This window comes from Larimichthys crocea, chromosome XI, assembly GCF_000972845.2.
Source record: "Larimichthys crocea isolate SSNF chromosome XI, L_crocea_2.0, whole genome shotgun sequence".
NCBI lineage: Eukaryota > Metazoa > Chordata > Actinopteri > Sciaenidae > Larimichthys > Larimichthys crocea.
Window position 1 is genome coordinate 24014021 of NC_040021.1, and position 15908 is coordinate 24029928.

Genomic DNA, 15908 nt, shown 5'->3' on the forward strand with positions numbered 1-15908 from the left:
AAGAGGGATTAACATGCATCCAAGTGACAATCCTAAAAAAGCAGTAGCCCATTTATGATCTAATGTCATTATACAACACCAATCCCATTAGCAGAAACACGGGCATGACAGGGAGGTGATAGAGGCCGTATTGATAATCAGGGGTAATGGCGCACTGATATCGACTGACCTTTACAGTTTGTTCCCATGTCTGGAAAACACTGTTCCTGCTGTTGTTTTCTGTCAAACGGGACAATCCAATTTGTCCTTTCCCCAATTTCAACAGACGACAGATTTGTTTGGCTGTGAGTTCTCTTTTTCAAGTTTTTTTCTAATTATTATTGCAATTGAAGCCTGAGTCTGATTAGATTTGCCCTAGATTAAGCTTAATCAAAGAGCAGACTGTGGTGTGAGCAACTCAGAGCTCATCTGCTGTGAGATTAGGAGATAGAGCACAACCGGGCCTCATTTTGGTGGAAGGAGTAAAGGCAGATTGCACTTTCTTTGCAGTTTACTTTGTTTCACCAATGATTTAGTGTCATAATAAAACACTGACGTCTCCAGTAGATGATTTCACTTTGGCATAATTTTAGATTATACAGAGCAGTCAAGAGCAGTTATTATAACACAGGTATCCATGTCAGAATCATGCAAGTTTTCAGGTATTTGTTTTATTTGTGGATCCCCAGAGTAATTTATCCAACTGTAATGAACATGCTCCTCCATCTGGTATAGAGTTCATGTCATATTTGGTTTAATAGCACCAGATTGGAGAATTAGCACTGTCAACTGCTTATCTTGAACCATCTCATAATATTTCCGGACCAACTCCTTGTACAGGCAAAGATCATCACCCTCTACTACTGTAACGCCCGATTAGCAGGGCTGCCAGCATGCACAGTAAAACCTTTTTGAATGATCTGAAATCTGTAGGAATAGCATTAAGTTCAAGTCACTAATGCAAGTCTAGAGTGATACCCAACTGTGAGAACTCCTTCAGATTTATACGCCTTTTTGTTCACCACAATCAGTCAGTGAAATGGTTTGTAAATTTAATTCTGTCATCTCGGTTTGTAAATTTGTAACTCTCAAATATCAGTGTCAGCCTCAAAAATCCAGTATCAGTCTGGCTTTAGTTTGGAGTACATTGCCTACCCAATGATGCAGGAAGTCAGCAGGGGAAGCAGATGAGTGAGAGGAGAAGGACGAAGCTATTCCTCCTTCTGTTTGTGTGCCAGATTGCATGGATTAAGGTGTTAGGATTCCCTCCTGTGATGCCTTCTGTTTTTATTGTCTGAGTTAAGAAAATCAAGTGAGTGAATTTAATTCCCTCTCTCTGTGTTGTTTCTCATACTTCTTTTACTCTCGTCTCTTTTCTCTCTGTGTTCTCTCTCATCTCTCTTCTACTTGCTTGCTTGCTCTATCTTTCCATTGATTTCCTTTGATCCCCCTGTCTTTCATCACAGACACCTTCAGCCAGTCAGCAGCCATTCAACTGAAGGGTAACCCGGGTGGGAAAGACCACCATGTAGAGGGGGTACTCCTCAGCCAGTCCGGCTCTCCTACCCCGCCAAATCTTTATCCCTCTAGGACTTCACCGCTTCCAGCTCGCAAGCAACTGATGGACCATGAGTACCAACAGGGGCAGCCCAATTCTGACCCTGTGCCAGGCCCCAGCAAGAGGGCAATGGAGGGTCTGGAGAGTGCAGAGATAGTCAGGGTTGGGACGGGTGTCAGCAAGGTCGCCGGGCAGGGAAGCGGAAGTGGTGGAGGTGGGGTATCCAGCTACTACAGGCCCACTCGCAGGGGATCCCCAAGACCCAGCACCCATAATGACTTTGACATCAATGAGCACCTCCCCTGGATGATAGTGCTGCTGCTCCTGCTGGTATTAGTGGTGATTGTGATCTGCAGTGTGAAGCGGAGCTCTCGTGTGCTGAAGAAGGGTCCCATGCAGGACCCTAGCAGCATCATGGAGAAGGCAATTCAGAAGAAACCATCAGCGCCTCCAAAGCAGGTCAAAGAGAAGTGGATCTACTACTCCAACGGACAGGGTAAGCCCGCTTTATCTTTGATTTCAACAAGTAAAAGTGAAAAATTATAGAAAACTGGTTTGACATACAAATGGGTGACAAGAGAAACAACAATTATCTGGCCACCACAAGCTTCCGGAGCTTCAGTGCTTCTTGGCACAGATTCTTGAGGTCTACTTGAGGTATGAACAGTATCCTTTCAAAAGATTTCATTCCATGTTTTGGAGATGATGATATGTGTTAAGTTGGGTTGGGAAGTGGTGTTTTAAGGTTTTATTTCTACCAGTAAAGCTCCTACAAAGCTGCATTGCATTACATGATGATATCATATTTAAAACAATATTAACATCATAGTGATGTCCACAACTGTATGCAAGACTATGTTATACCCTCAAAGGAAGTGTCCAATCACAGCTCTGCCATGGTGTTTTTCTAATCTCAGCACAGCTCTATATGGCCTACATCTGCAGCCACATGGAAGGTCATGGACTTTTAGTTTAGTTGCATTCTGCATGTCCCAGTCTAGTGTAATGTCATTACTGTTCCTGAGCCACGTAGAACCATCTGTTGATGTGATCGCAAAACCCATGTGGGTATCTGATCCAATCAATTCTGCCCCACAGCACATGGTGTGGAGGGCAGTAGTTACACGAGCAAGGACATGACCCTGTTGTAGTACGACCCTGCTGTCACTATCCACTCCAAACACACACACACATGCATACACACACACTCAGGTTTCCTCATTGCTCTCAGCTCTTCAATTTCATCTTGGTGTCTCCTTCCTTTCCTTTCTTGTTTTCGCTTCTTGTTCTTTGTTGCTTCCTTCTTCCTCTGTCACATCACCTTTATTTATGTTCATTTTCTCTTCCTGTTTTGTTCTTTCACTCAGTGTTTTTGTTTCTTCCTCTTTGTTTCATTCTTCACTATGGCTTATTTTTACCTCTTCCGGTCTCCAGCTTTTATATCTCTTTTGTACACCTTCTTTGGCCACATTGTGTCTCTACCTCTCTCTAACCCTTGTTTTAATGCCTTTCACCTCATTTTATTTACTCTGCCTGGTGCTTTAAATTTTGAATTTCACACCTCTACCCCCCGCACTCCTCTTTAACTCCTGTCTGTTGACACTGTGACTATCAACTATCAACAGGTAGAGTATGTTTTCCCCCACAGCCGAGCTCTTGATTTCACACAGAAAGACAACCAAAACCCAAGGGACACCTCCTGCCTGAGGCACTCGACTCTCCACTTTGAAATTCTGTATGTATGTGTGTGTGTGTGTGTGTGTGTGTGTGTGTGTGTGTGATAAAGCTGAGCCACCCGCCACCCTCTCTCTGCTCCCTCAGTGCCTCACCACAGAGAACTGGAATAATCTGGTTTCAGCTGCATCAGGGTTGCTGTTTGGTTGGCAAGGCACATTAGTGGGTCAATCGGGTCTCTTACAGGGCGACAAAGACATATAAAGACAGAAGGAATTGAAGAGAGAGAGTGAGAAGGTGCATGAGTTGTGTATATGCCTGTGGGAGGTGGTGGTGGTGGGGGGCTTGTATTGTACTGTTGTTGCCTATCCACAGAGGGGCTTCCTGCCGTTACCTAGCAGCCCTTGTTAGCTCGGATACTTGTGTGTCTGACAAAGAGCGGTATAAGGATTATTAAGATGTATGAAGAGTAAATTTAAATACATTTTTGACATTATAAAAGATAAGTACAGGTTTTCACCAGCCTATAAACTGCAAAAAAAGGGGGGACAGTGCATAAGTTAGTTACTGTATACTGAACTGAACAACCTCTTCTTAAAGCTGTTTAATGTTTGTATATTAACACTACACTATGTGTCACTTGTCACAATGAGCACCCAGAGAATTATCATCCAACAGTTCCTCTCAGCTCTACAGAATGCTTTAGGCCTGATTCCAACCAAATCTGCGGCAAAAATGCAGGTTAAGACTTTAGGTTGAGACTTGACATCACCCTTCCGCATCCAAACAGATGATCGGACCAGTCAGACTACTACACGGTCAGCCTGAAATATGACTGAAACCTAGCAAGTGGTTGAGTTAATGGACCAAACTCTGACCAAACCTGTTGTGTTCTAGCTTTTTTAAACATTTCCAGCAGAGAAATTCTCTTCGGATTGTCTCATATAGTTTAAGGAAGAGATAGAGATGGCATTGGTTGAGCGACATAGACAGTGAATGAGATTGAGGGAGTGCCAATATCAAGAAAGACAGTGCATCAGCAAAAAAAAAGTTATTTTCTGATTGTTTCATAGTAGTTACGTTCAGCACTGCACGTGTTCAACGGCATGATCATTTTATCAAGTCATTGTCAGTGTTCGGTTTACAGTCTCTTCTAGTAGCCCAAAAATAAATGAATGCTGCTTTAAAGTTGGGTCAAATCAATTTAACTGAAAATGGATACACACTGTCAGAGGTTTTGTGACACAGCATGTCAACATGTCTGTAGACGAGTGCTGGTGGGTATGGCCATCTTTGCCTCTTTTTACTAAGATCAGTTATTGACTGATTTTTAAACTGACCTTTTTACATTTCAGTGTGTGTGTGTGTGTGTGTGTGTACGTGCATGTTTGTATGTGTGTGCATGTGTGTTATCCTGATTAGATGAGTAATGGTGTGCCCATGTGTATGTATTTATGTGGGGATGTATGTATGCACATGCCACCCCAATAGCCATTTTACACAACTATTTACTCTCTAAGCTAAAACAAAACAGCTTCTTAATCCTTTCAAGGTGCATGGCTGGCTCCCCTTGAAGGTTGTAATGCCCCTTTACTAGAGCAGTTAAAACACTCAGGCAATAAATGAAAAAAAAGGGAAGGGAAACGTCAAAGCACAGATCACACACATACAGTACCTGGCATTTGCTCAGAACCCATCAGGAAGTAGTGAAAACTGCTACTCCTCCACAGCCGGGCTGAATGGGGCTTTCCAGGGCAACGGGCCAGGTTTTTATTGCACAGGATCTGAAAAAAACGTATTTGTTTATCTGAAACAAGGGTGCAGCAGTCAAATTAAATAAAAGGGAATCTAAAGGGAATCACAAAAATGTTGTGTAAAGGTCAGCTTGAGGCTACAAGTAAATAAACAAAGAAACAAAGGACTTTCACCCAAGAGATCACAGTTCGTGTCTCGTGTGAAACCAAAAGTCACCGTTGACTTAAAACTTCTGCACATAATTTAAGTAATGTATCATCAGGATGTTTTCCTAAACCTAACCAACCCCAACCTAATCAGACACGTTTGTAACATTATGAAGCCACTTTACTCCGTGATTGCTCAGGTGAGCAGAGATATAAAAGGAGACAAGAATTTCAACTTCTCTCTCAAGGTCTTTTTTTGTTGTTTTCAACACAACCACTCCTGTCAGTTTTTGTTTGTAGATTTGTAGACAACATGGATGCCTTCAAGAAGAGACTGTCAGAAAGTGTACTTCCTTATCCACAGTTATTCATTGCATCAAGACTACAAAAACACACTAAAAACACAGAATTGCTGGACAGATCGTGGAGACACAGTAAGACGTAGCCAAGTGGAGGCTGCAAGCTCTTTTACACTGCCTTCAAGTGTGGCCATTTGGAACAGATATAAATAGACTTGATTAGAGCATACTGAAGCTTTAATGGACCATGCTGCTGGTTTAAGATGTTTCAGCCTGTTAACTATATTGCATAAACATGACTAAGCATTGGTTGCAGACTGAAAACAGTCTTGTGTTAAAATAGCGCAAGAGGTTGCTTTGGGGTATGTCGTTTAATGTGCCGAGGAAACATAGAACATGATCCGGAAAATCAAGTTTGAGTAACAGATCCATGAGTTTAAGACTCATCACATGCCAAAACACGACACAGCAGTTTATAATACTCACAGAGAGGGATTTACAACTTTGAACATTATCATGACAGCAAGAATTTCATCATCAAAAGGATTGCAAGGTGCAACAAAGTGATCTACCACGAAAGGTAGGTCATTCAAATTAATGAAAGGGTTCCACTTCTTCATGCAGGGCTACACTGGGTCTGAAAGCAGCCTCAATTTCAAGAATAATTTGCAAATTTCAGGTATCAGTTGCTTCCTAATCTCACCATAATATGAAATTCAACTTTAAGACTAGAGTCTGTTATCGGAATCCATCACAGTGAACATTTTAGTGGACACATTTTTCCACAACATTACTCGTTGTGGCTTGGTGATGCAGTTGTAAGCGGGGAGTATTTTGTTAGCCCTTGTTGTTGGCGTGTTGGAGAGACACAGGAAAATCACAAATGTTAGAATCAGCTGCTCATTTAATAGCCTTGCTGTCCAAAAATGAAACCTGGAAGGTAAACTGTAAGCGAAGTGGTGGTCCAGTAAAGCAGCAGTTTTATCTCATTCATCAATGATCAGCACACCGTCATACCTTTACTACTTCTTCATTGTGAAGGTGTCATCATCATATGATACAACCTTCTGTTGAGCATTTGTAGTTAAAGACATAAAGACAATATAAAACAGAAAAAAGCATCAAAATAAGGACAATAAGTAAATTAATTGGCTCCAAGTTGATTTTAACACCTCAGGAAATTAACAAAACCACCAACAGCCTTGAAAGTAGCAAACGTTTCGTAAAACATTATGGTATACTTTGGAAAACATTCAGCAGTAATGTCGATTGTATGCAGTTTGCAGTTAATGGTCATAAACATGGAAAAACATCATAATGGTCCTTGAAGAGAACATCAGATAGAGGTACAGGTTGTGCTTGGTGTGGTCACCAGTCATATTATTTACAACATATATTTCCAAAGCACGATGCAGATTGCAGAGGAAAACATGAAGGAAAACAACACTCTACCTGCCCACCATCCTCCCTCGTTAAACATCCACACTGTTAATGATGCCGAGTTCCTCATCCAAGCCCAGCGGGGAGCCACGTGTTAGAATATACTGCCCTGTGCAGTACCAGGGTGGGCCGAGGTAGCCTGCTTTCAGTTCAGCCTGGGTTTGATTGTGAAGAGCAGGGTTTGAGGGGGTTGGGGGTTGTTGCCTGTTTGGTGGTATACAGCGCCTGTTGTGCTCTCACAAAGCCACACACACGTTTCACCAATTTAATGTTGTGTGTTCCCAAATCGTAACGAATGCGAGAGGACCACGTGATGTGATTAACAAAATGGTATTTTTAAAGATGCTGACGCACACAGCACCCTGCTTCCCATCATGTTACACACAATAACAGGCTGAAGACACTTGTTGGATTCATATGTTTTTTTTTCCTCATTTAAAAATTCTCATTTGAGTGAGAGTTCATTGGGTTGAGTTCATTGAAACAAAACATCTTTATTAAGTGTCTCAGACAATGTAGCAAGATGAAAGGGTTCATCTCTGTTCCTGACAAATAATACTGATGTGTTGCCAGAGTGGGCAACAGAATTTAAAGTGTCTACCTAGTTACCCAAAAACAATAAACTAAAGGGGTTCATGGGGTCTCAAGAGTGATGGAAGAAGAGATTGACAGACAAATTGCTGTAGTTACATTCTAAAAGTCACCTGTGGTCCTGAGCACATAGTAATGACCAAAAGAATGTGATCATGGGTTACAATTGTTTGAAATTTGTTTATGTCACATGGTGGCTAGGCATCAGAGAGCCTTAGAGATAGTGTGTTGAGCTCAAACATCTGGAAGGAGTTTGGGTGTTTTGCGCCAAAAGAAGCCACTTCAAGTGGTTCTTGCATTTGATTAGGCCTCCTTAAGGCTTCCCTTAGTAGATTTTCTGGGCATATCAAACTGGAAGGAGACACTGAGGCAGACCGAGAACACACAGGAGGGATTACATGTCTGGAAACACTGGTTCCCCCAGGAAGAGCTGGAGGACATGGCTACCTGGAATTTTTCCTTCATAGCATGTGAGATCCAAACTCACTTGCAGCATCTACTTAATCTTAAGCTTTTCTCTGATGTTGGTAATTATGAGGCAATAGCAGAGGTGAATGCGATAGTGATTACAGAGGAGAAGTGCTTTCTTGTCGGGATGCAAGAGATCAATGACCTGAGATAACCAGGTGGGTTGTTGAAGTCAAACAGGGAGTTCTGTATTGCAGTTGGAGGTTGGGTCAAATGTTTTTACTTGGTTGGTTTTGGACACCCATGTGTATAGACCTATGTGCTGTGGAGAAAGAAAATCAACAGTATACATTGTGTGTTTCTCTGTCTGACCAGGAATGTGGGCTAAGACGCATATTCTGAATGCGCTGTATAAATGTGCACGTAAATCCAGTATAATATCAGCATATCCCACATGTCTTATTCAGAATACTACTACTACTACTGCTACTACAAAATGAGGTTCAATTAGGAATATTCAAAGGCATATCTATGCTGTTTAAATATAGTCACTGTTTTTTGAGAACTGTATGTCTATTCTGTTCCCCGTCACCACACAAGTGTATTTATTCCTCTATTCAGCTGTTATAAAGTTCCCACATTGTTTTGTCCATCCAATAGTTTGAACCCAAATATTCGGTGTGATATAAAAAAGAGAAAAGCAGGAAATCCTCCCATTTGAGAAGCAGGAACCAGCAAATGTTGGGCATTCTCAGTCAGTGCTGGCGGCATGACTCTAATGTTTTTCGTCAGTTGGTTGGTCCATTACTTTGGTCCAGATCAAAATATCTCTATGGAGAGATGGTGCATAGATCACCATGAAATATTTATTATCATATAATTATATAATATTTAGATCTATAGATGTGAATGGTTGTTTGTCTCTATGTGTCAGCCCTGTGATGAAGTGCGACCTGTCCACAATGTCAGCTGGGAGCAGCTTCAGCCTCCCACAACCCTGGTAAAGGACGAGCAGTTGTGGAAAATATAAATTTTTATTGCTAACATTTTTAGTTTAACCGGGTAGCCAGTTCAATTCCAGCAAGGACCACTGCATTGAGTATGAACTGTTAGCTGGAGAGGTGCCAGTTCACCTCCTGGGAATTGCCATGGTGCCCTTGAATAAGGCACCAAACTCACTCCTAACTGCTTCCATGGTGCCGCTACACAGCTGCCCATCACTCCACCATCTTTCCACATTTGCATGTCTACAAACTCTTTGTGGGTGTGTGTGGTTGTATTTCAAGCCTATATGTGTAAAAATTGAAGGATTAATAAAAAATAAATCTTCTTTTTTACAGAGCTGCTAGTGTGGTTGTAAACTTGTAGTCTTGTTTCTTGATACATGACTGAAAGGACAAGTTGTTTATTGGTTCAATATTCTGATGATTGACTGAATATTCCAACAGATTTAAAAAAATTATACTTTATAACAAATATTTGTACTTTTGCAGTTGTAGTTTTGTAGTTGTGAAGAAGTGGATGTGTTGAATGACTCAGCATATTAAAAACCCATTCACACAAGGACATCACTGTTAATCTGTGCCAGTTATCTACAAAGATAGACAGAGTATCCACTGGCCTTCTTTTCTTCTTGCTTTCAATAGGACATCGATAGTTCCTTTGCTTCCCTCTCTTCTGGGCTCTCTTTAGTTTTACTTGGTTGATGGAAAAAAAATCTTAGCAATTTGTGTCACAACAGAAGTCATTATCACCTGCACTGCCAAATAGGATGAGTCATTTTCAACACATAATGGGGATGAGTAGGAAAAGACACTTTTGTATTACTGTTCAACACAACAAATGGGAACAAAAACCAAGTCCCTATGTGCAGAATACATGCAGAAATGACTCTCCTCTGTGACGCACTTTAGGATAGCTCACAGTTTGTCCCCTCCAGGCAGCTGTACCGTGCTTTATATGACAGTTTGACAAAACATGTCAGTTTGGATCAATAATAGCAATTTGACATTTCAGTTTTTTTATAGTTTGGTGAGCTTTAAAGTCTACACATAATGCAAGAACAAGTGCACTCACTCATCCTACTACATCCCGATGCAGATGCATAAACACATCCGCAGGCTGACATACTGAATCATCACAAGACTTATATAGGTCATTTGAGCGTGGTCAGCTAACAGTGTGGCATGCAGAGCAAGGGGATTTCTCTTCTGTTGCTGTGTGTTGCGGATGAGAGTCGACAGGCTCTCGGCCCCGAAGGCCGGCACGCGAGGACTTCTGGGTCCCTCTGGCATTCACGCGAGTTTATTAATCCTGAGCATGGGTAGGGGACTGTGTGTGTATGTGTCTGTTGTTACCTTTTAGTCTTTAAGACATTTTACGTGAGGACACTTTGCAAAATGAGGTCAGATAAAGCTGGTTTTCATTTCCAACAGTTTAGGATTAGGGCTCGATCTGGTTTTGGGTTCTTTAGTTTCAGGGTAAAGGTTGATGGTAAGGTTAGTTCAGGTTCAGGACTTGGGTTGAGGGTTAAAATAAGAATTCAGTTTAGGTAAAGGTTAACCATGCTGTGGTGAGGGTTCATGTGAGGGTTTGTAAGAGGAGAATGAGTTTGAAGGGTAGAGTTTTCATGAAGCCTGTGTGGCATGTCAGTGTGTGTGTGTGTGTGTGTGTGTGTGTAAGCATGTAAGGCTTCACATGTCTGTTTATACTTGCCTCTCGGCTTGAGCCTGCTTGCATTTCATTGTGTGTACATTTGGACACGTGAGTGTATATATGTGTGTGTCGAGCCGTGTATTACAACCACTGGCTTACATCCATTTAATCTCTCATCCTGGATTTATGCACTTAGCATGTTTGCTACACGGAACAGTAATCAGGGATCAACCTGATGCTTATCGAAAGTGGTGGAATTATTTTTGTATTGATGCTGTGGGAGTGTAATGACAGGAAGCTTCAGTGGGTAAAATGTAGTTTGGTTTTCCATAATTTGAAAAATTCACATTTTATATTTAAATTGGATGAAAAGTTGGTTAGGAATATATTTAGGCATCATACACAGAATAAACTTGGTGATATTAAGAGTTATATTCTGCAGATATTGATATGCACATATGTGTGTGCAAGTCACATAAACTGTATGCTGTTCCATGACATTTTGTCATATTTTGCAGAATCTGCCATTCCTCCACAGGGATTTAAAGTATACACCCATTTCACAGGAAACAACGTATATGCAGGCAGACAAAGACAAGACAAAAGCTGGTCCATGTGTGTATTTCACATAAGAACATTTCAACATTTGATTTTTGAAATTACTGTGTCAGAAATACTGTTGACAGTCTTAAGTCTTAAGTTAAGTTAGGTTATTATAGCCCACTATCACAGAGCATGCCTCAAAGGGCTTTACATTAGATAAAAAACAGCAATAATGACCTTTAGCAGAAACACACAAAATCATGGAGAAGTGACGAGCATTATGTCGAAAATTATACGTACATACATAACCGCACCATGAATTGAGTTCATGTTCACGATTAAAAATACACAAAGTGACATTCACTTGCTTCCCCTAGCATTTTGTTTCTACCACTGTTTGTTCAATAACAAGTTACTGAACAGGAATTCTTCAAGCTAGTTTGCTAATGGTCAGTTAGCAGACTGGTTAGCTTGTTAGCTTAGCTTGGTCAGTAATAGTCCATGTAGTTTATTCAAAAGACATATTTGCAATATCGGCTCCAATCAAACCATCACGCTCTTTTCTTTTGAATTTTTATGTGAACAGTGGAGGATAAATAAAAGTGAAGGGTATATTACACAGCTTATAAGTTACGATAGCTTCCTCTATTTTGGATCCCACGGCTATCCGTCTCGAATAGGTGACAGGTGTGGTGGAAGTTAAATAAAAGTCTTGCTTATTGCAGGTTTAGTTAATATCTAGCTCATACCAGGATTTGGTGTAAATAGTTTTCAGCAAATAAGTATAATCTGAACAAGCATCAGTCTATGAAACACTTTGACGCAACACACAAAAACCCATTCAGGTAATTGTGTTAAGAGATGCTACCTAACATATTTGTTCGTGTCACCACCATCCTAATTCCTATAATAATCAATGGATAAAGACATAATCCTGTCATGTCAAACCCTCTGATGAGGCATACTTTGTTCATGCTGCATGAACATGAACCGCATCAATCACTAATTATTATTGGGTTTCTGTGTCATGTGTGCCTCAGTGGATGATATGTCATAAAAACATGTGCACCAACAAAAGCATGAATGATGCACACGCAAATATCAGCATAGCCCTTTATGCTTCACACAAAGCAACTGAGATGGTATAATTTTGTTTGATAAACAGATGAGTTTGCATTTATATTTCAAGCCCAGTCATTGTCAAGTCACACAACAGTCAGGGACAGCACAGAGTGTGTGAACAGGCAGCAGAATGTCTGCTTGTGAAAAATATGAATTCATGAAAATTTGCTGACATGTGTACATTGACAAACAGCTTATCTTAAGCACTGTATTTCCATGTTAACATGCTCCAGTAATCAGATACAACTGTGACAACCTAATCTTAATTTAAATGGTCATGTGTGCTTCCTCAGAGGCCACTTCCTGGCCACGTTGTTATAAAGGTTCTGGAAGTTAAGACAAGCAGAATAATGTCAACACATGCTAACAAGTTACAGCTAATGTTTCTTTTTCTAATATAGTAGACATTTTAGTTGAGATAGGTTGATCAGAGTAATATTATGTATCATATACACATATATATTCTGTAAATAGAGCCTAAATCTTAACACACTGGACCAATAACCCAAAAAGAGAATCAGGTGGCATTAATGATCTGTGCTTAGGCCAAGTGTAACTTCACTTTATACCTTCCACATATATCTGTCTTCATTAGATCACAGATCTGATTTGATTCCATATTTTTCTAAACATTATGCAAATCAGGCTGTGCAGTACACTGCAAAAAATTTGATGTTGAGAAAACCCAAATAAATTATTAAAACAGCTGCAAGGACGAGTTACTTGTGTTATGTCACCTTAAGTTATACTCTTGAGCTGAGACGAGCAGTACTGATAGTTTCAAGAGCTAGTATCTAATTCATTGATAAATGTTCACTGGTAAAGCATTTTCATGTTTGAATCTGCCATTTTGATTCCCAGTGCCTGTTAACAGACACATTTAAACATCAATCTGTGGAACATGATGTTAAATATGAGCACCTCAGTTTATTTTCAAGTTCTAAGGGGCTTTATCAATGGGTGCAGACCTACAACCAATCAGAGCAATGAAACGTAATGTTGTGTAATTGGTAAATTAAATTTATGAAATTCTCATTAGGAAATATGGCAAACACATCTTCCTTATGAACAAAAGTTTTTGGTGCAGCTGTTTGTACTTCTTTTAGATAAAATATATCGCCCAGTTTGTTTGATTTGATAGCAGATTCAACAGAAACAACTTCAGATCAGTGGCAGCCATTTTGGTTGTTTAGAAAACCACATAATGGCCAACGAGATTGTGCTCCTCTGCACAGTCATTGTATTCGATTAGATCCAGGCCGGGGTGTAAATCTGTCTGAACAGGAGAGGGACCAGACACATCTACCAGAGCAAATAAAACATGAGGTTGCAGATTTGTGTAGTTGAATCTGTGACTGAAGTGTATAGGGAGTGTTTGAAGTGGACAGTTATCTTGATCATAGTCTGCATTATTTTAATTTTGTTCAAAGCAAAAGACTATGTGACTCATTAGGGAGACAAACCTCAATCATAATGTTTCTTAGATTGGAAACAAGGATATCTGGGAATTTTTTACTTACAGTGCATGCTGGGAAGTATATGCTAACAAGCTATCAGTTTCAGTCAACCCATGCATTGTATTAAGTTCTGAAGTAGATCCAAAACAAGTTAATATACCTTTCTCAATTTGCAATGAATGAATGACTTGATAGTTGCCATATTTACCATTAGCACATTTCACCTGTTCCAGGGTAAAACATCATGCTCTTAGACATGTTTGGTAATTGCCAACAAAGCCAAAGGAATAACCACACAATCCAGCAGTTTAGTTCCAACTATAACAGTTTATCTATCTATAGCTAATTTTATAAGCCAATGTAAACACGTGGATTTCTCACATCACCCCTTCTTCCATATATATCAACGCTCACTCAAGCATGCTTCCATGCAGTGTTCCTACTGATCAGGGATCAGATAAATGCTCCAAACCGCACGTGTTGAGCTCTTAGGGGTTTTCTTCCTGTAGATTTATAGGATGTGACAGCTTCAGCTGCCAATATCCCAGAGGACAGATCCTGAGTAAGTAGAGATTGGGCTAAGTGAGTGGTTATTTCTACAGACCTCTTGGTGACATAGTTACACTTTGAAGGAGTATTTATAAGACGGATCCAAACTATGGGCCTTTCTCTTTAAAATAGATACTGACGCCCTTAAAGGGCAAAATATAATTCCATGTAGATTTGTGAGATGTAGATACGAAGACTATCACAACAAAATGCTACAAGAGCAAATGGCAGTCATTCCTGATGCCCACGTTTTGGTATTTCTTCAGTTATACTTAGGTGATATGAGTACCAGATGAATGACAGAGTAGACAAGTGTAAACAGGTCCATCAACCCCAGCAGGGACTGGAAAGTATTTGTTCTGACCGCTCTCCATACCATCTTTGACTTCCTGTACTGGTTACCCGAGAAAACACTTGTGAGTCCATGTGACTTTTTATTTACAAGCCCTGATTTTCCTTGAAAAACAGATGAGATGGTGTGAACAACATGTGACAGGAAAAAAGGAAACATGCTCAAAAATCATGTAACGCTGGCAAGTGGATTCTTGCTTGAAAGGTTCACAAGAAGATAAATCAACCACTCTCCACTGCGATTGATTAGAACAAGATCCAACCTGACCTGTTTGGTGTACTCACAAAAGCTTTTGAGAATCAGATCCTGCAGTGGCTCAATAGCTGTCTGCTTTTAAGATGAATGCTTCCATGTACTCAGAAACCTCCAGCAGGTGTGTGTTTGCATACCAAAATAGGAGATTGCCTGACCTGATTCAGGGAGATCCAAGACTAATGGCATGACATGCTGCTTCTTGCATCACCTTGTGTGTGTGCATGTGCAACCTCTTCACATGTGAGGTGGAAAGTTGAGGTGTTGGGTAAGAGGTGGATCTGTTGCACCGAGTGGATTCTTTGAGCTCCTTGAGTGCCACTGTCCTCATGACTTAACTGGACAACCCGATGAGGAAAGCAAATGTAGTTCATGTCTGGAAGTGTCCAATGATTTTAATCATCCAAAGCATTCCCACCTTGTTGCTTGAACTTTATTTTAGAACTACATACTAACAATAACTCCCAATGCCAATTCTAACATGCTGATGTTCAGGACATGTATCATGTTCACCATTAGTTTATTAGTTCCAATCTAACAATTCCTTTGCAGGTATTTGGTCATAAACAAGTTTACTATGGCAGTAAATGAAAGCATAAGCAATCTCCAAGGTTATTGCAATTTATCCTGTGGGGAACATGAATGTGTGTACAATATTTCATGACAATCCATTGAGTAGTTGTCAAGATATTTCACTCAAAACTACAAATGTGAACTTTACAGTGGTGTGAGAGGTCAGTAGTATTATGGCATTTTTTATCCTTAGGTTACACATGGTCACGTGTGGGCATTGAGGTCCTCGGCTGTAGTGGTTGTTTGGCTTTGATCTCAACACTGTGGTGGCCAGGGTTGAAGAAACCTAATGTTGCCTTCCTAGACATAATAGATAGCTTGCAGTTGAGGTTTCATTAACGTGTCAGACAACAGACAACAGTGTCTCCAGACTAGAATGTGCTGACAGTAACACAAACATGGGTAAATACATTCTCTTTAAATAGTTCTGGGCGTATAATATTTGTGGTGTTATCTGAAGGGGATTAAAGTATGACCACCAGCATGAGTTTGCCAGAATGTGAGACCAACTCAGACACTCCTGATGTACTTTGAGAGTGTCTCTAATTCTCCTTG

The 15908-nt window shown here is 40.4% G+C and overlaps 1 protein-coding gene across 1 annotated transcript in view; it reads left to right on the forward strand.

Annotated features, from left to right (window-relative positions):
• tnfrsf21 (tumor necrosis factor receptor superfamily, member 21) overlaps nucleotides 1-15908 on the forward strand; it is a 46738-nt gene that overhangs the window by 14996 nt on the left and 15834 nt on the right. The window contains exon 3 of the mRNA XM_027284466.1: nucleotides 1446-2033. Coding sequence (XP_027140267.1) covers nucleotides 1446-2033 — 588 coding nt within the window. The remainder of the gene's footprint in view (nucleotides 1-1445; nucleotides 2034-15908) is intronic.